This window comes from Corythoichthys intestinalis, chromosome 2, assembly GCF_030265065.1.
Source record: "Corythoichthys intestinalis isolate RoL2023-P3 chromosome 2, ASM3026506v1, whole genome shotgun sequence".
NCBI lineage: Eukaryota > Metazoa > Chordata > Actinopteri > Syngnathiformes > Syngnathidae > Corythoichthys > Corythoichthys intestinalis.
In genome coordinates this window covers 3,374,267-3,400,300 of record NC_080396.1, presented here as the reverse complement: position 1 = coordinate 3,400,300, position 26,034 = coordinate 3,374,267, and the positions used below count along the sequence as shown (strand labels likewise).

General features: G+C 40.2%; 1 protein-coding gene across 1 annotated transcript; it reads right to left on the bottom strand.

Annotated features, from left to right (window-relative positions):
- Positions 1-19,725: 19,725 nt before the first annotated feature.
- On the bottom strand, positions 19,726-22,513 carry LOC130908437 (uncharacterized). Its single transcript, XM_057823859.1, has 8 exons — positions 22,418-22,513; positions 21,542-21,672; positions 21,283-21,424; positions 21,012-21,142; positions 20,578-20,867; positions 20,248-20,495; positions 19,940-20,161; positions 19,726-19,849 (listed from the first exon to the last, which is right to left on the bottom strand). Exons 1-6 carry the CDS (start codon positions 22,468-22,470, stop codon positions 20,259-20,261), a joined length of 984 nt encoding a protein of 327 aa, XP_057679842.1. The 5' UTR covers positions 22,471-22,513; the 3' UTR covers positions 19,726-19,849; positions 19,940-20,161; positions 20,248-20,258.
- Between the last annotated feature and the right edge of the window lie 3,521 nt (positions 22,514-26,034).

The window sequence follows — 26,034 nt, the reverse complement described above, 5'->3', positions numbered from 1 at the left end:
AACTTTTGTCTTATCAGGTATTTGCTGCACGCATTTTTCCCTGAAGCTCGTCTTGTGAACGACCGACAGTGTTGTCCTGCTCTTCACTTTTCAGATCTGGTTCAAATAGGAAGGGTAGAACTGACGACATTTTGGGAAAGCTAACGAGTGACAAGCTGGAATTTCGGCATTCGGGGCCAGTGACGTCACGCACTGCGACGTAACAAGAATGGCGACCTATCACTTAAAATAATTTTACAAACTTTATTATAACAAAAACATTAAGAGGGGTTTTAATATCAAATTATTATAACTCATACTAACATTTATGTTTTAAGAATTACTTGACTTAAAAATAGAGGATCCCTTTAAAGCGATCCATGGATAGAAAGACTTATAGTTCAGTTCCTCCTTCCCTTTTATGAAACAGTGTTTGACAAACAGTCATATACGAACCTAAAAAGCTTATTTCATTTTAGACGACGAGAGCCGAAACACATTTCCACTTGAAGCCGACTTTGGCTACAGGGCTGAAATGCCGCTGACCTCGACCTAGCCAAAAGCTTATTTTAGCTTTCATCTTAAACATGTGAGAGGAAGTAGCCCGTGTGTGCATCTGACTGATAAGCTTTCTCAACCCACTGCTCGCAACCTTGGAGATCAGCCAGCCTCCCTCCTGCCGCTGATCCGTCTCCCACTTCCCAGACCGTCCACTTTTATTCCGAAGCCAAAGAATAAACTCCGATCCGAGGAATGATATTCCTTGAACAAACCCCAGGAAATATTAATTTTCATTTGACTGTTTGAGCCTGTTCATAATCTTCTCATTCGATTTCTCCTTGAGTAATTCATCCGATGTGACTTTGAAGAAAGCGCTTCTGTGATGGGATCTTTAATCCAACAAGTAGCCCGGTTCTAAAATCAATAGCGCACGGAGCTCTTTAATCAACTTCTCTCTTCAGTTTGCATCCTTTTATGACGGAACTAATCTTAGAATCGGCTCTGTCTTAAGCAGGTATAGCTGTTGGGTGGTATGTGTGATCTAAGCAAGATGAAAAGGAACCCACGGCCTCATGGGAAGGTTATATCTTGCTTATTGATTGTGGGAACGCGTGATGTTATTATTGTCACCGTCAAGGGAAATCACAGACTCGCAGCAAAGTTTTTGTCCTCGTCAAAATAAAATGGTCTGGAACTGCAGTCTGGCAAACTTGTATGGAAGCGTGGATCAATTGAAAATCATCTTTTAGCCAACATATTTTCCCTGTTGATCGATAGCAGGGGCATCAAACGTGCGGGCAAGAAGTGACGAACTATGGGTTCCAATGGATCCATCATTAGAAAACTCGGATACCAACCGGCAAGACTGTTAGAGTTGCATAACCCTTTAACACCTACAGTCCCTGACAAAAGTCTTGTCACTTATCCATTTTGTACAAACAATTGCTAATAACCTGACTTTTAATTATTCAGCTGGTTTCAGAAATGACTTATATGAAAGCTAAGACCCTCCCAAATGATGTTGAATGTACAAAAATATATTTGTTTCACCGAAAAAAGATTGATCATTTAATGAAGACATAAGGGTCCAATTTTGGCAAGACAAAAGTGTTGTCGCCTACAGATAGTAGCGTGAAAATTGAACAAAAAATGTACTTCAAAAATATGTTACATAACATACGTGTGGCACACAGTTAAAATCAAAATAATTATTTGAATATTTTGTTGTGTCCACAACGTGATTCACCATGTGTTTAAAATGTTTCATATTATTTTATTGAGTTTTGGGAAAATATACACAGACGTTTCTGCCTGAAAAGAAAATTGTACTGACGGGTTTTAGCCAGCAGGTGTCAGCGTTCGCCGTTTGGCGTGAAAGGGCTATGGGAAGTCGCATTTTGGGAGCGAATAAGAAATAGCCGTCTGAGCAACTTGTACAGCCACGCCAGACGAACGTTGTGCTAAAACGTATTTTCTTGTGTTCCAGTGGACAAGAAAAAGGAAAATAAAATAAATGTGTAGCGACAGACCTAAGCATTTCATCTTTGTCTGCACCACGCTACATACGCGAATTAAGTAGTGATGCTGTGAGATCCAAATGTAATATTTTGTATGACTTCCATGGCCTTGAAAGACTGCATTCATGCGGTTCGGCAAGGAATCATACAATTTATGGATGAAATCATCAGGAACATCAAAGAAAGCAGTCTTGCATGTCTCCGAGAGCTAATCAACATTCTTGGGTTTTGTCTTCCATGCTTCCTCTTTCATCCTGTTCATGTCTGGTGACTGGGCAAGCCTGTCCTGGAGGATCTTGATTGAAGTATGCGATGGACCACCATCCTGCTGCAGAATTTGTCCCTTTTTATGGTTAAGAATGTAAGAGGCAGCTTAGATTTGTCGATATTTCACCCTGCAGATCTCTCAGCGTGCAGACAAATTAAAAAACCGTGTGGCATTTGCCAAGGCCCACAGCTTGTCAAAAGGATGGACGCTGGAAAAGTGGCAAAAGGTGGATTTTTCAGATGAATCTTCCATTGAATTACACCACAGTCACCACAAATATTGCAGGAGACCTACTGGAGCCCACATGGATCCGAGATTCACTCAGAAAACAGTGAAGTTTGGTGGTGGCAAAATCATGGTCTGGGGTTACATCCAGTATGGGGGTGTGCGAGAGATCTGCAGGGTGGAAGGCAACATAAATAGTCTGATATATGAACAAATCTTAGCTGCCTCTTACATTCCTAACCATAAAAAGGGACAAATTCTGCAGCACCATCGCATACTTCAATCTCTACCTCAAAGTTCCTCAAGGCAAAGAAGATCAAGATCCTCTAGGACTGGCCAGCCCAGTCAGCAGACATGAACATCATTGAGCATGTCTGGGGTAGGATAAAAGAGGAAGCATGGAAGACGAAACCCAAGAATGTTGATGAACTCTGGGAGGCATGCAAGACTGCTTTCTTTGATGTTCCTGAAGACTTGTATGAATCCTTGCCGAACCGCATGGATGCAGTCTTTCAACCCTATGGAACTCATAGAAAATATGAAATTTGGATCTCACAGCGCCACTACTTAATTCGCTTATGTTATGTAACATATTTTTGTCATGTCATTTCCTGTTTTATTTTGAAGGCTTCACCCTCCTCATGTCTGCGTACTTGCCTTTCCTCTGGTCACCTAATCACCCATTGTTTCCACCTGTTCCCCATTACCTCCTGTGTATATATTGCCTTAGTTTCCCTTGTCCTGTGCGGAAGTGTCTTTCGTCCAAGGTCAGTCACGTCAGCCTCTCGCCATAGCCTGTCATAGTGATACTGAATATTATCCTCCAGTTGGAGCGCTTTGTGTTTGAACCTTTTGAATCTTAGCCATTTTGACTTTTTCCTCCATTTGGAGCGTTTTGTGTTTTTGCCTTCCCTCTCTTTTGGAGTGCCTTTTGTTTGAACATTGATTGTGGTAGCCCTGACTTATTCCTCCGTTGGAGAGCTTTTAGTTTGTACCTTTTTCTCATCCCCGCATGTCAGCGGAAGAATCTCTGTTTTCAAAATAAAGTTTTTGCCTGAACCTCCGCAACTGAGTCCGCCTCGTCGTCTCGGCCTGACAATTTTTGTATTTGAAGTACATTTTTTGTTCAATTTTCACACTACTTTCTGTAGGCGACAACACTTTTGTCTTGCCAAAATTTGACCTTTATGTCTTCATTAAATGATAAATTTTTTTTTCAGTGAAACAAATATATTTTTGTACATTCAACATCATTTGGGAGGGTCTATGTTATGTAACATATTTTTTGTATTTGAAGTACATTTTTTGTTCAATTTTCACACTACTTTCTGTAGGCGACAAAACTTTTGTCTTGCCAAAATTTGACCTTAAGTTGTCATTAAATGATAAATCGTTTTTCAGTGAAACAAATACATTCAACATGATTTGGGAGGGTCTTAGCTTTCATATGAGCCATTTCTGAAACCAATTGAATCATTAAAAGTCACGTTATTAGCAATTGTTTCTACAAAATGGATAAGCGACAAGACTTTTGTCAGGGACTGTATGTAAGATGAGTCTGCTCTTAAGTCATACAAGGCGACAGTCCAGCCAGATCCAACGTTGCCACCAGAGGGCAGTGTATCCTCAATCATTAAACAAAATACATTACTTTTGCACATTTTGGATCGTGGGTACCTATTGGGTTAATTCCGGCTTATGCAGAAATTTGGTTTACGTCGCCAGCGTAGGAACAGAACTCGTTCGTAACCCGGAGACTACCTTAATAATAATAACTAATCTAACCTGTCAAGGCTCCAGCACTGAACTACAGGGAAGCTAGCTAATATGTACATAAACTGTCAAGATGCCGGCATTGATTGATTGATTTTAAATGATTTTGTTGTAAACTAATTTCTTATTGATTAGTGCTGCAACGATTAATCGATTGACTCGAGTATTCGATTAGAAAAAAATATTCGAATTAAATTTTGTTGCTTTGAATATTCGTTTCATTAAAGTGGCGTTCTAATGGTTTATTTTGAAAGTGTTTGCATTTGGTTGTATTGATTAGAGTGGATACACTGCCTTCTGGTCCGCCTCTTTTCACATGGCTTAATCCAACTGCTCCCTGTTAAGACCAACGTAAGCTAAGTTTTTGTTTGAGCTACTGTTTTTTTTTAATGCATTCATAATTTAGTTTATAGATATATTTAACCGTTTTTTGTGGGAATATGTGTCTGACCCATTTGTTAAGAGCATTGTAAAAAAAAAAAAAAAAAAAAAAAACTTTAGCATTTTATAGCGTTTAAGGTAGCGGACATTTTCTATGTTAGTTGGCCAATTGGTTTTTTTCTTGTACATAGATCCTCATTAAAAAAAAAAAAAAAAAAACATCATTTAAAACAAAAAATACCGTTTGAGGCTCAGCTCATGTATTTTAATTTTTCATGTTCCTTGTTCAATTACTCAATTATTTGAACTAACTAGTCCATTGATTAATCGACTACTAAAATATTCCATAGCTGCAGCCCTAGGGATGATATAAGATTGGTCTTCTTTCTGCTCCTTTTCGTTCTAGATAATAAACATTGTGTGTTTGTGTTGAGCGGGGAGGGCGACGTCACATGAGTGACACGACTAACGCCGCTACGATGCAGGCTAAGAACACATACGATGTGAAAATGTCACAAATTGTGAACTGACGAAAACTATGGCGCATTTTCATCTCATTCTCGTCCCGTCAGACGAAAACTAGCATCCGGCTCGTTATGTTTTAGTCTCCTAAGACACGTTTTTAGCTCATCATCATCATCAGAGCATTGTCATGAAAAAATTGTTTGTCGACGGAATATTTTCGTCATTATCATCGTTGACAAAATCAACACTGCTATCAGCGTAAATTTTGTCCAGACGCCGTCATGCTGAAACAGAAAAATGCCATTCTCAAACCATTCAGCATTCTCTGAAATGCAATGCTAAGGTAAGAAATTAATATAAGAAGCAGCAACGGGGCCTTAACCTCCCCCAAATGATAAATTATTCAGTCAAACTGTATAGTATCCATTCCATTGCAGACCAGGTAAGCTTTGCGCTATTGTGTTTTCATCTCCAAGTTACTTCTGATCTTGACAGACCGCTGACTAAAAAAAGATATGTGCATTCGAGTGAGATATTAAGTCCAACCCCCCTTTGTGAGTTGAAGACCGAGCAAAGATGAAGGCTAATTAAAAACGCATGAAATTCAAATCTTTAAGCACACGCCTCACTCACAACCCATTGATCTGAAACTAAGCCATCAAAACACATTCAAAGCCCCCAAACTGTTTTGAGGCAAAGACAGACATAATAGTGACAACATAAAAGGACTTGAAAATGTCTTCTATCAGGGACACACAACACATTGGGGAGAGCGTTTTTTATATGGGCGCTACTGTGGCAAATTGCTTAGCACAGTAAAGAACGTTTGTATTGGGCTTTGGCTTTGAGTATGCACCGGGCTTTTCTGCTTGTGTTGACAGGTGTTTTGCTTTCTTTCCACGGTCCTATATATACGCTGAAGGGAATAGTATCCTTTCCCATATTTACTGTTTGACTGTTTGTATTGCTCTAACAGCGGCGCCTCCAGAAATTTTTCATAGGGGTGGCCAGATGGGGCCACTTAAAATCTTTGGGTGGCACACTAAAGCTAAAAGCCATAATTTCAGATTTTCATTATATTATTGCAGTAAAAAGGTCAAGGGAAAACTATCAGAAAGACTTAAGGACACGGTAACTGATACTACTACTTTGGTGTATTGTGTAATATGTGATGTTAGTAATGATTTAATGTGCATAGTCCATAATCGTATGTCGTCCATAGTTATTCAGTTTTTCACGGCTGTCTGAACAGGGTTCGTCACTCAGCACAAAATGGATTACGGTACTCGCGATGCACACTTTTCATACTTTATTGGGCACAGGAGCACACAGCAGAGCACAGCAGGTGCCTAAAGTAAAACAGAGTACAATAAACAAAATGTATCTGTATATAAGGTACAAAATTAAATAAAATGCAACAAACAAACATAACTTCACTTATTCTTAGTATTATAACTGATATAAACTACAATATATTTATAACATAGTATGATTTTACTACTACAACACACTGATTTTAGGATTGCCGGGTATTTCTCAAGTTAAATATATGATATGTAAACGTGAATGTATAGTATAAATCAGTGGTGTCCAAACTATTCCACATAGGGCCGCAGTGGGTGCTGGATTTCATTCCTACAAAACGGGACGACATCTTTTCACCAATCTGGAGTCTTAGAAGTGTAATCGGTTGATTGCAGTCAGGTGCTGCTTGTTTTAACACAAACTTCATTGGTTAAACTGTCTGTGCTCGATTGGTAGGAAAAAAAAACAGGACCCACAGCGGCCCTTGAGGACAAGTTTGGACACCCATTGTATAAATACATGATTATAATCATATTAAATATATCATATAACATCATCAAACATATTTACATATATGATTGACGTACGTGTAGTTCACTTGTCACAAAAGAAAATTCATCTACCATTTATAATGAACTCCGCAATCAAAATAATGGGAAATACAAGCAAACTCCGTCCAATAGCACAGACTGGTGGCTGCCAACGGAACTACAAATAATATAGTGAAATGGCGTACCGCACGCAGGCTATTTTTAGACCGTGACGTCGCATCGTAAAGCGGAAGTAAAGCCGAAGTGGGACATTATAGACGCGCCCTCGCGTAGACCCAACGTAAAAAGTGATACTTTTCTCCGGTAATCTTTCAAAAACGAACATGCCGATCAAGCATTGCTTTTTTGGAACTTGTAGAAACGACTCTGGACATTACGACACATGAAGGATGTTTTCTTCATATGTTTCCGAAAACCAAAAACTCGAGAGGAAAAAATGTGAAGACCGAATCAACTTGCGCGGACTTTAACACCAGCGCGGCGAATCCATTCACGTTTCATATGCAGTAAACATTATGTTGGGTTGGCATGGTCTTTCAGAGGACAAACAGGTAAGCCATTTTTATATTTTTAACTTATTCGTTTAGCGTAACGTTGTGCCGTACTGCTTCTGTCTGACAATGAATGACCTGAAAGGAATTACAATGGTATCTGACTGCCACTGTTACAGTTTCTGTTATATATATAAAAAAAAACAACTTTAGTAAGGGGGAAGTGTAAATAAATTATAGGATTAAGATGTGTTATCAATGAAAAAATTAAAAGTGTTCGTTGGCTGTCGCTGGGTAGCATTTGCGATCGCTACACAAAGCTAACTAAATTACCCCCAAGAACGGTAAGAGACGTAGGACAACCAGAGGACATATAAGAAAGACAGGGCTGATGGTAAAGGATAGCTTGCTGAAACAGGAGAATGTCATTGTCAGTCGCGTCGATGAAAAAGCTAAAGCTATGCTTAGGTCGGCTCGTTTTTTTTTTTTTTCTTTTTCAGCCGTCGACACTAAAGCCATCTCTTTAACTGAACATTTTTATGTTCTTCCACATCTTTGCCAGTGAATTTGGCACCAGGCACATCATTTTCGGAGAGAATTGGTAGGTTTAACTCTGTAAACATCTCCTTCGTACACGATTTCCATTTATTTCCTATTAGGGACAAACGGTGTCTTGTCCTTACTTAGCAACAGTAGCTAATGTCATGAATATTAATGAGAGGAAGTGACGTGTTGCTTGCGGTACGCCATTGCGTGAATGGAAGAGAACGCCCACAACCAAAGCAGGAAGTTGAGCGCCGCTGTTGACCTAGCATTGATGCATTTCTCCAGCATAATCAGACACACACAACGTGACAATTGGAAATAGAGTACTTGATTACGGCATGGACATCGCCTCATTTGTACGTCTGTAACTCTAACTTTCTCACTTTGCCCATGCTGTCAACGCTACCGTGGACGATTTCTCACGAGGCTCTGACAACAGTGAACTATCGATGTAGCGTCACGCACACTAACCAAAGTAGATATTGAAAAGGAGTGATCAATCAAACAGGCATCTAAAACTAATGGCATGAATCTAATACATGAACTTAAAGTGGCTTACCAGTGTGGTCATGCTGGTGACGAGCGCTGTTGATTCGTACTGCAATCAAACCCCGGTGTGTTTAAATATACGTCACCGTTGCGTTACCTGTCAGTGGCGACCCCGCCCCCCTTCTGACACCCGCGCTAAATCCAACAATAGTCCTGGCTGTGCATTTGGGATGAAATGCATAACTGATGCCACAACAATCTAACGATATACTGGCAAGCGGGGTGGCCACTGGGGTGGCCAACAAATTTATAGGGGTGGCCACGGCCCTGGTGGCGCCACTGTGCTCTAACACACCCAATATAAAATAAATAGCATTTAAATCATAGTTTAAGAAAACAAGTAGAACATATATGAAGTATGAGTAGTTGGACAACGGGCAGATAATGGCAATAACAACTCCAGAGTGCCTGCTGACTACGGAAGGCCAATGCGCGTGTGATGCAGCTAACTGACCGAGATTGACGCCGACGGAGCAAGACAAGCAGACATCTACAAGCCCACGTAAGAACCACTAAATCCTCCCATCAGCTCTTCTGGTAACCAACAATGGACAGACCAGAACAATGAAAGGACCTTCTCTCGTCACACAAGAAACATCCGATAACAGAGGAACCCACGATTGAGAAGAATCTGACCTTTTAGCCAGACTGCCGGAATCGCGGCAGCTGAAATGCCGGACCCGCGCTGGCGCAGCTCCAACGACCCGGGCCGGCAGAACTCAGACATCCCGGCCAAAAGGCCAAACTCCGTGCGTTCACTTCAGTCTTAGTAGCGATGGCCAAGACATCTACAAGCCCACGTCTGGACCACTAAATCCTGCCATCAGCTCTTCTGGTAACCAACAACGGACAGACCGGAACAATGAAAGGACCTCCTCTCATTGCACAAGGAACATCTGATAACAGGAACCCACGACTGAGAAGAATCTGACCTTTTGGCCACATTGCCGAAATCGCGGCAGCTGAAATGCCGGACCCGCGCTGGCGCAGCGCCAACGACCCGGGCCGGCGGAACACGGACATCCCGTCCAAAAGGCCAAACTCCGTCCGTTCACTTTAGTCTTAGTAGTGATGGCCAAGACATCGACAAGCCCATGTCTGGACCACTAAATCCTGCCATCAGCTCTTCTGGTAACCAAAAATGGAAAGACCAGAACAATGAAAGGACCTTATCTCATGGCACAAGAAACATCTGATAACAGAGGAACCCGCGACTGAGAAGAATCTAACCTTTTAGCCAGACTACTGGAATCGCACCCGCCGGACCCGCGCTGGCGCAGCTCCAACGACCTGGGCCGGCGTGACTCCGACATCCCGCCCAAAAGGCCAAACTCCGTGCATTCACCTTAGTCTAAGCCCCTTGTACTGACTCCACTTTGAAAGGATTTTGAAAAAGGCTTCAAAGCACAAGTTGACAATTTATCCAGGTCGACAGCAATCAAACAGCAAGGCAAACACAAAATAGACTCAGGCGGGGAGGCAAGGTCCCCCTATCACACATCAACAAAGGGTTCCCGAGAAAAATGACAACGATTCAGTCTTTTGAAGGCTCTCGCGGGACGGGCTGTTGGCAGAAGAAGGGTGTGTTCAGGAGTTTGGGCTGTTTAGTTCGTGTGTCACCGTTGCTGAGTCATGGTTAATGAAGCACTTGAGGTGGGAGGTTGAGCCTGCCTTGACATCTGAGAGGCGCCAAGCTATTAAACTTCTTTTTGTTCTCGGGTGTTGCTTTGGTAGGCCGGGGCGTCTTGACGACGACAGCGTCTTTTCCTTTGCTTATCAGACGAGGGCTGATATGGAATGTACTGATGACTCAGCGCTGGCCTCCTGCTTTGTGAGGAGTGCGTCTGTGTATTATAACTTATAATTTTTATGATATTAAACTGCGCTTAAATGTCTTTTGTATTATATTGAGTGTGTTGGAATAATGCAGTTAGACGGTGCCTTCGACTCACTCAGCACTCACGTGGCGCTGAGGCTAGCAAAATCTAAACTCTCGTTGCCCGGGCAACAGTAACGCTCGAATTCCTGCCCAATCCACGACGATAACCTTAAACAACGCCCAAACACAGCCTTCTTTATATAGCCCGCCCCACAAAAGCCTTCAAAAGACTGAATTCTTTAGCTAGCGCGGTTTTTTCATGGGAATCTTTTGTTTTCCTGTGATGTGATGACCCTGGATCCAGCCTTCCTCTTTGTCTGGGTCTGTTCACTGATTTTGCGTGGCTGTCTGATTGCTGTTGACTTGGAATAAATTGTCAACTTGTGTTTCGAAGCCTTCTTCCAGCTTTTAAAATGGAGTCAGTACAAGGGGTTAAAACTATGTTGAACGCCCGGAGTTTTGCCTTTTGGCCGTGTTGTTGGGTTTGTGCAGACCCGGTCCCGGCGATTTGGCTGACGTGATTCCAGCAATCTGGCTAAAAGGTCAAATTCCAACAACGCCTTTGTTGGTGGTTTTTATCTTCGGTTCGATCGAACCTCAGGGGTTCGGTGAGTTTGTCCAAGGCAGTGGTTCCCAACTTTTTTTGCACCACGGACCGGTGTGATGTGGTCCGTTTTTTTCTCACGAACCGGCAATGTGTTGTAGAAAATGAAGGCAAATATAAACGAACACGACGGGACTAATAAGGAACATTAATCCTCTGGTGCAGTGTTGTTTTTGGCAGCCCTTTTAATTTTCATCTTTCTTTTGGAAGACAATACAATACTTATTCATCTTAGTCATATTTTAGTTATCTCAAAATGTGTTTGTCTAGCTTTTGGTGACGGAAACTCAAAATTAATCATATATAATAAAAAGGGAGTCAAATCAGATAAGGCAGTCCACAGAAACCCATTGTAATATGTTCAAAGGAATATTTGCAGCACACGAACCTGAATACAGTCTCACAAACAAATATAGTTTCACAGCAGTTATGTGTTGTATAAGCATGAATAAAATATTCTTTCACAAGTATATCATACTCCCATGTGATACATTAAAACTGTTCCGACCAATAGGACGCTCAGATTCCCATTCTCCGTGTTAAGCAGGTGAACAGTACAGGTTTAAACTAAGGCTGTCAAACGATTAAAATTTTTAATCGCGTTAATTACAGCCTAAAAATTAATCGTAATTAATCGCAATTCAAACCTTCTGTAAAATATGCCATATTTTTCTGTAAATTATTGTCAGAATGGAAAGTTAAGACACAAGACGGATATATACATTCAACTAGTGCTGCAAGGATTAATCGATTAACTCCAGTATTCAATTAGAAAAAAAATGTTCGAATTAAATTTTGTTGCTTTGAGTATTCGTTTAATTAAAGTGGTATTGTAATGGTTGATTTTGAAAGTGTTTGCATTTCGTTTTATTGATTAGGGTGGATACACTGCCCCCTGGTCTGCCTCATTCACATGCCTGAATCCATCTGCTCCCTGTTAAGACCAACGTAAGCTAAGTTTTTGTTTGAGCTAATGTTTTTTAATGCATTCGGTATATTGCCTGAACCATTTGTTAAGAGCACTGAGAAAAAAAAAAAAAGTTAGCATTTTATAGCATTTAAGCTAGCGAACATTTGCTATATAAGTTAGCCAATTGTTCTTTTGTTGTACTTAGAACTTTTTTTTTTTTTTTTTTTTTTTTTTTATGCCATTTGAGGTTCAGCTCAGGTATTTTAATTTTTTTATGTTCCAATTACTCGGTTATTCGAACTAACTAGTTCATCGATTAATTGACTACTAAAATAATCGATAGCTGCAGCCCTACATTCAATATCTGCCGATCCGATTGCTTTTTTTTTTGCTCCCGATTCAATTCCAATCATTCCCGATAATTTTTCCCGATCATGTACATTTTGGCAAGGCATTAAGAAAAAAAAATAAAACTCCGACGAATATATACATTCAACATACAGTACATAAGTACTGTCTGTATTTGTTTATTATGACAATAAATCCTCAAGATGGCATTTACATTATTAACATTCTTTCCGTGAGAGGGGATCCACAGATAGAAAGACTTGTAATTCTTAAAGGATAAATGTGACTTTGAATATTGTGACTAAATATTGCCATCTAGTGTATTTGTTCAGCTTTCATTAAATGATACTGTAGCCATTTAACTGTTCTGCCCAAATGCATGATGGGAAGTGCAACCATGACTGTGCGTAGTGGCACCAATTGATATATCTTCTCTGTGTTGGGATATAACCTTTTAGGTCTATATACAGTGGTACCTCTACATACGAAGTTAATCCGTTCCAGGAGCTTGTTTGTAAGTCGAAATGGTCGTATGTCGAGCAGGATTTTCCCATAGGAATACATTATAATTCCATTAATTCGTTCCACAGCCCAAAAACCTGCACTAAATCCTTAAAAAATACTGCTGGTACTATTACAAATGGCAATTACATATAGCAAAACAAATAAATAATAAATAAAAATCGGATTAATAATGTAATAATAATAATAATTCCTGTAATAGTGTAACGAAACGGGTTCTAATAAGGCGGACGTTTTTTTCTGTACCTGAAGGCACCGCGGCGCTGACGTGACAAAGAGGGAGGGGAGCGGGTGAAAGTTTACTTTCGCTTTCAATGCTTTCTTGAGAACATCGTCAATTGCGGCAGACAGCAGGCGTTTTGTGTTGAATAAGTTGTGAAAGAAATGATGAAAACGTGGCGAAGCTGGCTATTTCTCTGGAGATGTTACCACAATAAGAATTGTCAGCTTAACTTATAAAGACTGGCGAACGATGGTCGGAGGAGGACCGTGGAGATGTATTGTTGAGCCATTTCACGGATGCCCACCCTACGCTCATATTTTTCTGTCATTTGCATCTTCATTTAGAAGGTAAGCGTCAACTTTTTCCTTGTTTCACCACCTGTACCAACCTTTTCTGAAACCTGTGTTGATTTGTCACACAAGAAAATCCGCCGTGCATTCGTCTGCGGTGCTGCCATTGTCGTCGTATTTCGAGCATGTCGTCGGATGTAGAAACAAATGGCGAGTCAAATTTTACGTCGGATGTCGAAAAGTTCGTGTGTCGAAGCGATCGTATGTAGAGGTACCACTGTATAGGTAAATCGGCACCATTATTGATTGAACGCGACAATGCGTGAGTGGGTCGTGCAGCGCATGCGTTAATTGTGTTAAATATTTTAACGTGATTAATTTAAGAAATCATTACCGCCGTTAAAGTAGGGCTATCAAATTTATCGCGTTAACCCCAAACTAAAGACTCTGGATGAGTGTAAGACATTTTGTCTGTAATGTTAAATACAATTAGAAAACGATATATATATATTTAAAAAAGGCATGTGCGATATTTTTTTGCCGATTCCGATACTTTGAAAATGACGTGATCGGACCCGATCGACATCCCGATCGATCGGGACATCTTTAGTACTAACCCATAAAATCAGTTGGACCCAAGCGCCAGCAGAGGGCCCCATACACCATAAAACAAGTAACAAGCTGACATTACACTGTACTGTCATTTTATTCTGTTTGAGCGGAGCATGTGCGTTAATTGCCTCAAATATTTTAACGTGATTCATCAAAAAAATTTATTACCGCCCGTTAACGCGATATTTTTGACAGCCCTAGTTTAAACAATAGATTGAAGCGGTATGCTTTGCTAAGAGTCTTTATTGCTCGCTGTGAACTCTCGTACACTCTCCCTAATGAACCGGAACGCACGCGGCTCTTTATAGTGTCTAGTCACGGCGACTGTGACGCAGCGGGTAACGCGCTCGGCCAATCAGACACACAAGTACGGTGGGTGAATTATGTCAACAAAGGGTCACCACAAGATTAATAATAATAATAATTTTTTTTTTCTGTGTGGCCCGGTAGCAAAGGCGCCACGGGTGGTTGGGCAACCCGGCTGCACAGGATAAACGGACACTCGTAAATGGCTACTTAAGTGGATTCTTGACAATATCACGTAAAACAGTTGCGTGTTAGCTTCCAATAATGGCTGCCGCTGTGGGAATCAAATTATTGACCTCAGTCATACTCTGTATTATGGAAATGAGCAGCTTTAAGTGCTGCCAAAGAGGAGGTTGACATCAGTGTGCTCTCTTACTTGGAACAGACGCCATTTGGATTGACACTGGACAAACTGGCACCAAAAAGACTTAACAAGGGCTTTGACATTTGTGCTCCTCTCTAATAATTACGCTATCAGGGAATCTTTCACTTGCCTGTAATGTAACCTTTTTCTAATTGCCCCAAATGCTCATCTGTCAGTGGGGTTTGCAGAGGATGGTGAAGTGACCTTAAGGGCTTGAATTTTACGGACTGAGACAAACAGAGAGATGAGGCTCGAGGGGTTTTACTATGCATGGCCACTTTTAAAATAATGACACTCATGCGGAATAACAAATATCATCATAAAAGATTAGCTTCAGACTCTCGTATTAGTATTGACCTCCACATCCCAAATAGGCCTGCATAATCTGTCAATTGGTTTGCACTTTTACAGTTATTTGGCTGGGTTTTTCCATGCAATACAAATGTTTATCCATCCGCACTGACTTTCTTAACTCTGAATGCTGAACATCTGTTCAGGTATATAAACTACAGTGGTATGAAAAGTATCTGAACTTTTTGGAATTTCTCACATTTCTGCATAAAATCCCCATTAAATGTGATCTAATCTGTCAAAATCACACCGATGAAAAAACAGTGTCTGCTTTAACTAAAACCACCCAAACATTTATAGGTTTTTGGATCATTGTCTTGTTGCAGCATCCATCCTCTTAAGCGTAAACTGTCAGACAGGCGCCCACACGTTTTCCTGCGAAATATCCTGATAAATCCTGATCCTTTCAATTCATTCTTGTAGTCCAGGCCCTGCGGCAGCAAAACAGCCGAAACCATGATGTTCCCACCACCATGCTTCACAGTGGGGATTAGGTGTTGATGTTGGTGAGCTGTTCCATTTTTTTTCCTCCACACATGCTGTGTGTTACTCCTAAACAATTCAACTTTGGTTTCATCAGTCCACAAAATATTTTGCCAAAACTTCTGTGGCGTGTCCAAGTGCCTTTTTTTTTGCGAACATTAAGGCAAGGCAAATTTATTTATATAGCACAATTCAACACAAGGCAATTCAAAGTGCTTTACATCACATGAAGATCATAAAAATCACATTTAAATCAACACAACGTAAAAACCAAGACAAAAGATCGCATTTAATCACAGAATAAAAATAAATAAATAAAAATAAAACAAAAATAAAAATAAAACAAAAACTACTACTACTAATAATCATTGAAATCAGCAATGGAGATAAGCACAAGAGGAATAGAAAGCAGGTAGATTGAAATATATAGCCAGTTATGGATATGCAGTGCGAAACAAAAGCGTTTTTAGCCCTGATTTAAAAGAGCTAACAGTTTGAGCATACTTCAGACGTTCGGGTAACTTGTTCCAGAGGTGAGGAGCATAATAACTAAATGCTGCCTCATCCTGCTTGGTTCTTGTTCTTGGAACATGCAGAAGACCGGTTCCAGACGACCTTAGGGGTCTAGATGTCTCATAGGAATCTAACAAGTCAAGCATGTATTTTGGTCCAAGGCCATTAAGTGTTTTGTAGACGAGCAGTAGTATTTTATAGTCTATCCTTTGACTCACTGGAAGCCAGTGTAGCGATTTCAAAACCGGTGTAATGTGGTCCAGCTTCCTTGTATTTGTGAGGACTCTGGGTGCAGCATTCTGTACTAGCTGCAGCTTCCTGATTGATTTTTTATCAAGACCTGTAAATGTACCGTTGCAATATTCAAATCTGCTCCTCCAATGAACACCATTCTTGGCCATAGCTTTACATACAGCTGATGTGTGCACAGAGATATTGGACTGTGCCAGTGATTACTTTAAGTGTTTAACAGACACTTTAGGGTTCTTTTTTACCTCCCTGAGTATTCTGCGCTGAACTCTTGGCGTCATCTTTGTTGGACGGGCACTCCTTGGGAGAGAAGCAAAAGTGCCAAACTCTCCATTTGTAGACAACTTTTCTGACTGTCGATTGATGAACATTGAGACCTTGAGAGATGGTTTTGTATCCTTTCCCAGCTTTATACAAATGTTACCATCCTTGATCGCAGGTCTTCAGACAGCTCTTTTGACCGAGCCATGATGCACATCAAACAATGCTTCTCGTCAAAACAATTCTTACAAGGTGTGTGTTTTATAGTGGACAAGGCAGCTTCAAACCACTCATCAGTGATTGGGCACACACCTGACTTAAAACGTTTGGTGAAAATTGGTTTCAATTGTTGATTCAAAAGTTCCAGCATCATCAACTTGTCAAGAGTCAAGTCAATCTGCATTGGACAAGCTGATGATGCTGGAACATTTGTTTGGTGCTCTTCCAGTGAGATTTACAAAGAAGACATCAAAATTCCCTCAGTCCTTGATGATATGGGGCTGCATGTCAGGCAAAGGAACTGTGGAGATGGCTGTGGTTCAATCTTCAATAAATGCACAAGTTTACGTTGAAATTTTAGACAGCTTTCTTATCCCTTCAATTGAAAATGTTTGTCATTTTACAAGATGACAATGCATCATGCCGCAGAGCTAGAACTGTTAAAGCATTCCTTGGAAAAAGACTCATCCAGTCAATGTCATGGCCTGCAAATAGCCCAGATCTCAACCTTATTGAAAACCTGTGGTGGAAATGGGAAAAAATGGTCCATAGCAAGGCTCCGACCTGCAAGGATGATCTGGCAACTGCAATCAAAAAGAGTTGGCACCATCTTGATGAAGAATACTCATCAAGTCCATGCCACAGAGACTGCAAGCTGTCATAAAAGCCAGGGGTGGTGCTACTAAATACTAGAGATTTGTTTTGATTTTTATTTCCTTGTTTGTTACTCATGATTCCATATAAATTTCCCTGCAATTGCTCTATAAAATTAACATTTACTGAGCACCACAATGTTTTTTATTCATTTCTTTTAGTGTTTCTGAATGCTAAAGAGTTGCACTTTAGAACTAATTCTTTATTTTTTCAAGCTTTTTATCTGAGTTTGTTATACATGATAAAATGTCTGAGTGAGTGCACGTCCGAGACCGGTGATTCCATACTTTTTGCTAGGGGTTGTTTTATCGATTCCGCAACTGAACCTGAGTGTAGCAGTGAATCCCCTCTCTCGTCAAATGGATTGGACGTCTCCTAGTGTCAAACTCATTGAAACTCACAGTAGAAGTATGATTGGACGCCACACGATTGGACACCTTGGGTAGGGTGACCAGGGATTGGAAAGTACATCTCAAAAAGCAAATATTGCACAGCATTAATGCGTTAATACTGAGTACTCCCTGATACTGATGACGTCATTTTAGCCGTATCGGCTGCACTACTTTATTCACTGTTCTCCCCGTAAAGACCAGTGACGTTCTCTTCTGTTTTTACTTTGTGTAACAGGGTTATTATGGATATGTGTGATTCCACTTGTCCAAATTAGAAGGCACAATAGCACCCCCAACTCATTTGGTGACTATAAATACCTGGGCGCGCCGCAGATGGCGCCAGTTGTAATTTGTCATCAGCAAAGATGAGTTGGATAGCATTGCTAAGTTGCGATTAGCTTAGGGTGACCAAACGTCCTCTTTTGCCCGGACTAGTCCTACTTTCACGTAGTATACTCGTCGTTCGGGCGGGTTTCATAAAAATGTCCGGTTTTTATGATTTTTCACGGGACCAATTTGAAGAGAATCCCTCGGGCTGCTGGGTGGCCTGCGATGACATGGCTCCTAGAAGTAGGGAGGGAAGGAGTAGTTCTTGTTTTTGTTGGCAGTTTACCCCTATCATGAGGCATTACCGCCATCTACTGGGTTGACGATTTGGCCACACTGAAGTTTTTTTTACGATAAATACGTATATAATGGCAACTGTTGACTTCTGTCGGAGCTTTGACTATAAAATCCCGTTTGGTGTCGCATCATTGCGCTGCCGATGATTGTAAACTTTTATAGCAAAGTTTGATTTTTGCCTCAGCTAGCTATCGGTAAGCTAAAACGCGCTAGGCATTATGGGAAACGTAGTTTTGAACTGCTACGTTTGGAAACATGCTGGTTGAATAGTTTGTTTATTTCGGTTTTTGTTTGTTTGCAATTTAGAACATTGAATGAGTATCAATTGATTGGGAATAACTTTATAAAAATGTTTAGTTGGCACATAGCCTACTGTGTGTATGTGTATTGACTGGACTACATCTCTATGGATCTGTATATATATATATATATATATATATATATATATACACACACACACACACACACATATATATATACATATATATTAGGGCTGTCAAAATTATCGCGTTAACGGGCGGTAATTTTTTAAATTAATCACGTTAAAATATTTGACGCAATTAACGCACATGCCCCGCTCAGATTAAAATGACAGCAGTGTAATGTCCGCTTGTTACTTGTTACCTGTTTTTTGTTGTTTGGTGCCCTCTGCTGGTGCTTGGGTCCAGATGATTTCATGGGTTTGGGGAGTTAGCATGGTGTAATGATAACAATGGCGAGCTAGTAGTTTATTTTTTGATTGAAAATTTTACGAATTTTAATAAAACGAAAACATTAAGAGGGGTTTTAATATAAAATTTCTATAACTTGTAGTTCTTAAAAGATAAATATTAGTACAAGTTTTTCTATCCATGGATCGCTTTAAGAGAATGTTAATAATGTTAATGGCATCTTGTTGATTAACTTTTAAAACTTTGTCATTTACTTTAAAACTTTTAAAAATTTTAATCGTTTGACAGCCCTAATATATATGGCGGAAAACACTTAGGTGACTTGAAGTCCCGCTCCCATCCTGGTACATAATAAAAAACACACTTCAAGTAATATTTTGTAACAGAATTTTTATTAGATCTACTTTTTAAATATGAATTCCCCCTTCCTTGTAATGTCGTAATCATTGGGTGAAAGGAATACCCATCTGTAAAAGTCTGGAGGCCCTTGTTGGATGATGCCAATGTTTTCCTCCCTGCCGTGCATGTACAAGGTCCCCTCCTTCAAATATCTCACAGAGAAGCAATTAAATGCATGCACTTCAAGTACCTGTTGACAAAAAGTGAAGATTTACATTTAGTGTATAAAGGAATAGCTCAATATTAACTTAGGTTTAGAGAAAAATGTGTCAAATAAAAAAAAAAGCTCATAATGGCATAGTAAGTCTTCTCCAGCCTGAAGATTGTGCAGGTGAGCTTCACGATGTCACCCTGCTTGGGGATTGCTGTGTTGTCAGCATCACCTACTTTCTCAAGCTCTTTCTGGACCGCTGTTGTCTGGACGCTTAAGAGAAGAAAAATTCCATTTCAGGTAAGTTCACATCTAGATCGCAAACAAAATTGTTTTTATAAAAGATGATTTATTTGAAAATACCTCGCATTCGTTTTGAACACCTGGTAGGTGCCAACTGTCTCAGCTTTTATACAGTGGTCAGGTTTGCCCTCTCTGCAGGCAGTGCAGAAGCATGACAATCTTCTGGCTCTGAGCACGGACTCCCCGATTGCCTCAAACTGGTGGAAGCTCCGGGTTCCAGGAATTCTTTGTACGTCAACATCTAGCTCGACCCCGTGTATCTTTGGCACGTTGATGTACTTTCTGTAAGAAGCAAGTAAATATACAAATTGATGATTAAAAATTATAATTACAGAATTTGGTGGTTAAATTGTATAAAGGCTGCTTACTATCATGCATATCAACTGGTATGAAAAAGAGATGCAACTTCGCTCAGGGCAGTGCCATGCTTCTCAGACAGATAATCAACCATGTCCTTGGCATTGCGGAAGATTTTTCCCGTGTACACGGCTCTTCTGAGAACCTGGGAGAGGAAGCCAGTCTCCCCATCACTCTCCCCTTTGCCGTGATCAGAGCCAAAGTAGCAACGCTGAGCCTTGTGGAACAGCATTGTCATGTCGTGAAGTGTTGATTTATTCTGATGAAAGGAAGCAATAACGACATAAACAAAGAAATACCCTCCATAACACATTTGCAAAGTCTAAAAAAACAAAACCTACTTTATACTGACTCACAGCACCATCACTCCACATTGTAAGCCTTTTCACAGTTATTTTTGTGCTTATCATTGACAAGCTCTGTTTTGTGAACTCGTTGACTGCGTTGTGGTCATGTTTTATGTCATCAGTCATGAAGATGTGGGCCTCCCTGACCACACTGTCCCCACATCTATAAGAGCATACGATGGGGTGGACAGTGATCTGCGTCTTCCCAAAGTGGGCACTTTTAATTTCCATGGCATAGGAAGTCTTTCTGTTTTCCCCAAAGTCTTGCACCATGACGAGCTCTCCTGAAGAATGACATAAACAAGTATTAACATACTGTATATCTTTTTCCTTTTGATTTTTCTTCAAACTTGAAGTTAAAGGAAAATTCAATGCAGTGAAAGAATTCTAAATAAATTGCGAACAGAATTAATATTTTCCTTTCTTACCATCTTCAGGGTTTCGACGGTTGTCTTTGTATTGCCAATGCTGCCAATAGGCAGTGTATAGGTGCAAGACAAAGCTGGACTTGGGCTGCTTTGGCCACACAATGTCATCCTTCAGCTCTTTCAGAAGGTCTCTGGAGATGGAAACAATATTTTTAAGTGAATTAAGACAACTGAGTGTTTAGCTGATAAAACTTAGTAATTTTGCTGATCCTGGGCCAAAAGTAAATAAACACTTGATTAATGGGGTGCTATATAAGAGAAAACAAATTACCTCACTGTTCCATTTTTGACAATGGGCTCATGCTTGTTATCCCCGTTTCTTTCCCAATGAGACCATGTGGCAGCTGTGTCCATGATATCCATGCAGAAGGCCTCGAATATCCTCATTCTGTGTATGCACTTGTCACATTTCTCTGCCGAAATAAGCACAGTTATTAAGTTAAAGACTTGCACTTTTAAGAGAGCATTAGGACGTAATTCAGAAGAACATTTAAAATAAATGTAAGAATAATTTTTAAAATCCTATTTACCAAGGACACAATTCATCGATTGCCATCTCTCTCCTTCTTCAGGGAGGCAGCAGAGAACGTTGAGCAGCTTTGTCTCTGGAGGTAGTTCAGCCGAAGACCCAAGTAGCTGATTGAGAACTTTGATTTTGAGCCTGTAAAAATATAATAAACATTGCATTGTATATCCATACATTAACTCATTAGGATGTCATTGCTATCTATAGCCACGTTTACATGCTGACTTTTTTTCATACCGATTCAAATCATTCCGAATGGAAATTTCACATCAGCTGTTTACATGTCACTTCATCTATTCCGATCCAGCGTTTACATGTGTCTGCCTTTATTCCGAAAGGACGTTTGACAACTGCCGTCTGACATGCGCAGATTAATCAGAACAAAGCGTCACGTTGCAAAACATGGAGATCGATCGTCAGATCAGCTGCTGTTCTAACTTTTCAAGTGGGGAAAAAAAAACTTCAGAATGACACGCCGTTCTTTTAAAAAGTTGTGTGGGTGCGCTGTGCGTGTGCTTGGAAGCCATGTTGCATGTGACGTTACTTACGTCACCAAGTGACGTCACCACGTCAGTACGGAGCATGTGCAGAAAGAACGCAGCCAGACACCATTCCGCTTCCCTGTATACATGATATAATTTTACTTCTAATCGGTTTGGGAAAAGGAATATTCCACCCCTGTGAATCGGAATGAAATTCCATTCGGTTTGGGCCTGTTCATTCCGAATGAGGTGTTTATATGGAACACATTTATTCGGTTTGAACAAATATTCCGATTGAAATTGGAATATTTGGCTCCATGTAAACATGGCATATGTTACAAAATGAATTATTTAAAAAAATAAAATAAAATAAAATAAAAAAATTGTAGCTCATTTACCTGACATTTGTGCAGTATTGGCAGAGGCTTGACTCGACGGACACATTTGACATAAGCCTCACATTTTTAGGCCTCAGCTTCTGGAATAGGGTAAGGCCGACCTTATCCTCTGGGTTTTCTAGTTGAAAATGGCCGAATGCATCTTTTAGTGTCATCTCCATTACTCGTGCAGCTCCATGTTTGGTTGAGTACCTAGCATGAGGCAGCAGTCTTGAGACACCAAAGGAGTAGTAGAAGAACTGAAGGAAAAAAATAGACAAAATTGGAATTAGCATATAAAAACCATTGCATGATATAGAACTTTTTTTTTTTTTTTTACATTTTACATTCAACGTTCTATGACCCACTAATAACACACATTTTTGTACCTGTACGTTCATTTAGATTGAATAAACATCACCTCGACTTTCTTGTGGAGTGGATTTGTGTCGTCGACAGCCTCAACTTCCCCATCCACCTCTGCTTCTTCTGCATCCTGCACATCATATCCCAATTCATTCTCCATGTTGTCTTTTTCAGCCACAACAAACAGGTTCCTGACTGGATGTTTCTTAAGGGCCTGCATCATAGCAGCCCTCTTTTGTGGTGTCTTGGGGTTTGCCAAGTTCAGGACATTGTTTACATATTGTTGTGTGGACATGTCTAGAGCCTTAGACTCTGCCTTGTATGCAGAGTTGAGGCGATAGAAGGCATCCTTCATCGGCGTTTTTTCTTTCTGATCAGCTGTTGACATCAACTCTGCCAACTTCTTGGCTCGCTTTTGGGCATAGTCCCTGTTCTTTATCTGTCTCACAGCTACAGATTTTTGAGCTGACCTCTGGCTCCTCGAGTACGCACGCAGAGCATTGCAGTGGACCCTTTTTTCCTCTGGTGTCATCAGCCTAGATAGGATAGTATATATACACACAAAAAACACCTCCTTAAAACATGTTAAATTCCCTTGTATTCAGCATAAATCCACTATAAACTGGAATTTCTGAAGAAATTATGATGGGCTTCGGTGTGGTAAATAAAGCTCTATCAGGTCACTTCCTGTTGATTTGGGGGCATTTTGTGCACACTTCCAGTTGATATTTTGACGTGCATGGCTGTCAATGGCATCAACTTACTTGGGCCCCAGTTGAATGTCAATGGGTTGGAGTGGTAAGTTTTTGGTTAAAATCACAAAAACAGGTTTTTCTGCAATTGGAAATAAATGGGAAATTTTGACGTACATGTTCGTCAATGGCATGAACTTTCATGGCTGTCAACTAGTTGCCAACTAGTCTAACACTGAAACACTAAAAACATGTTTGACTAGATTTAAGAAAAATATTCTGATTAAGACGATACAAAATAGCAGTTTAATTATTTTATTCGTTAGAAATGCTAATTTACACACTGTTCATGTAAAAATCAAATAAAGTAAATCAAGCTATATACAGTGTAGATGCATAACACATAAATACCTTGGCTTCTTGCCCTGTGAGCATGCATCGCAACACTTCCTTGGTGGAAGTGGTGTCTCTGCCAAAAGGCTGGTCCTGGTGAGTTGTTGGCTATTTTCTGCCTCTTAATTTTTTCTTTATGGCTTTGCTTTGCATTTCTCTCAACTCGTTTTCTTCTTCCGCAAGTTCCTCCTGCGTCAGTTTCCCTGAAATAATCATCCGTCTCTTCTCTGCATTTCTTGCATTGTCCCTTTTTCTACCCGCTTCCCTTATCCGCTCATACTTCTCCTGCTCGTTCTGGCTCATTTGTCTCCTCTGCTGTGTCGACATATGTGGCATAACTTCTGTAAAGCAATACAGGCAATAATGTGAACGTGAATGGAGAATTATCAATAAAAATATCTAGCTAGCTATCGTGTTTGGTCTCGTACCCTAGCTCTAGTTTGTGAAAAAAGTCACTAAAAAGGTCAAACTTAGCCTTATTTGATCGTGAAAAGACGAATAACGTGAATCGCGAGCATGAACGAACATAAATTAAAGACGCCCCGATTTTAACAAGGTATTATCACATAGTTACCGTGTTTCGAAGCAAAAACTCCGTGTGGCGTGTATCATCGAGTCTAAATACACAGCTGTGAATGGCCAGAGCTGGACTTAGCTTGGATCTTAACGACAAAATAATATAGAGAAAAACACGACTCGAAAGTCACGGACATCAAGGAGTGGTCGACATGTTTTCAAATATTTACCCTTTTAAACTTTTTCAAATTTTTTTTTTGTTTGAATCAATTGTTTATCATCTAAAATATGGGGGAAAATGCGACAGTAACAAAAAAAATACAGTTAAGCCATAGTTATCTCTTTTTTTTTTTTAACTAAATATGAGACCTCAATGATTCTAAGCTAAAAACTATAGACATTTTGACTAATAAACATAATTACTTACCTTTTTATGGCTAGGTTGAAACAAAAACTGTTGCGTGACGTCTGTAAACGGGGGTTTTCATGGTAAAATGGGCAAATAAAAAATAGTTCGAGGGCTTCATCCGCCATGAATCTGCTATGCCAGCATATAGACATAGTTCTATCAAACACAACAGTTGTTTTGTCTTAAAATCCAGAAGTTTCTTTTAAAGAGGAGAGCAAGAGCAGAAACTGCTTTTTCAGTCGTGTCTGTGTTTTCCGCCATATATATATATATATATGTTTTTTTTTTTTTTTTTTTTTTTTTAGCTTAGCGCCAAAGAGCTAACCATTTTCAATTATTCTTTAGCAGGTTGTGGCGAGGCCTGTGAGAGTGACCAGCTCGCATCGTGTGAGTGTGTTATGCAGACAATAAAAAGTCAAAACCATCCATGTCTCCTGGAACTATATTAAAAACACAACACAACGCAGAGTCCAGGAGTTCGACGCTCCAAATCGCAGCAGACAAAGAAAAAGGAGTTAAATTTGCACAAATCACACGACAAAAGGACCATAAAGTCCTCTATCAAATGTCCTTGATAGAGCGCAAAAGGGCCATTAGCCTACTCCTCCTAGCATCATCTGTTGCTCTAGTCTTGTTCAACTCCCACTGCCACCAAAACAGTCCCACTCCCGGGCAAATAGTCATTTCAAATCAGAAAGGACAGCCATTTTCCCATGTGTATTGGATATAAAAAAAACATTCATTTACCTCTTCAAGCGGGAAGAAAACGGGACAGAAGCTGGCACAGACAACAACACATACATCACACGCCACCACCACTTAGCGCTAAACACACACATCACTGTGTGCTCGTTAACCTTTGGACGGGCATCTGTACATGTGCGTTTGTGGTCTGTCCCCTGGTGACGGATGAATCTGGGGAATGATGGAGTAGGCTTGTCTGAGCAACTCTCCCTGAAACACACGCGCACGCAAACGCACAGCTTTGTATGAGCACTTTAGCGCTATGTGTACAAAGAATGCTGTTTCTTTACACAATTGCGCTATATCATCACAAAGGTATGGTCACTGTCCATATTGCTCTCTTCCCTAAATACAGAAGTGAGTAGTAACACATTACATTTAGTTTAAAATATTTACTTGAGTAATGTTCTGAGATAAATGCTAAGTCTACACTCACCGGCCACTTTATTAGATACACCTGTCCAACTGCTCGTTAACACTCAATTTCTAATCAGCAACTCATACATGTAGACATGGTT

What these genes read in the sequence shown, in the direction of transcription:
- LOC130908437 (XM_057823859.1), bottom strand. Translation starts at nt 22,470, where the DNA reads ATGTCAAATGTGTCCGTCGAGTCAAGCCTCTGCCAATACTGCACAAAT. An exon ending in GTCAAAAATGGAACAGTGAG is followed by an intron (nt 21,143 to 21,282) that starts GTAATTTGTTTT and finishes TTCCATCTCCAG; the next exon opens with AGACCTTCTGAAAGAGCTGA. An exon ending in GTGCTGTGAGTCAGTATAAA is followed by an intron (nt 20,496 to 20,577) that starts GTAGGTTTTGTT and finishes TCCTTTCATCAG; the next exon opens with AATAAATCAACACTTCACGA.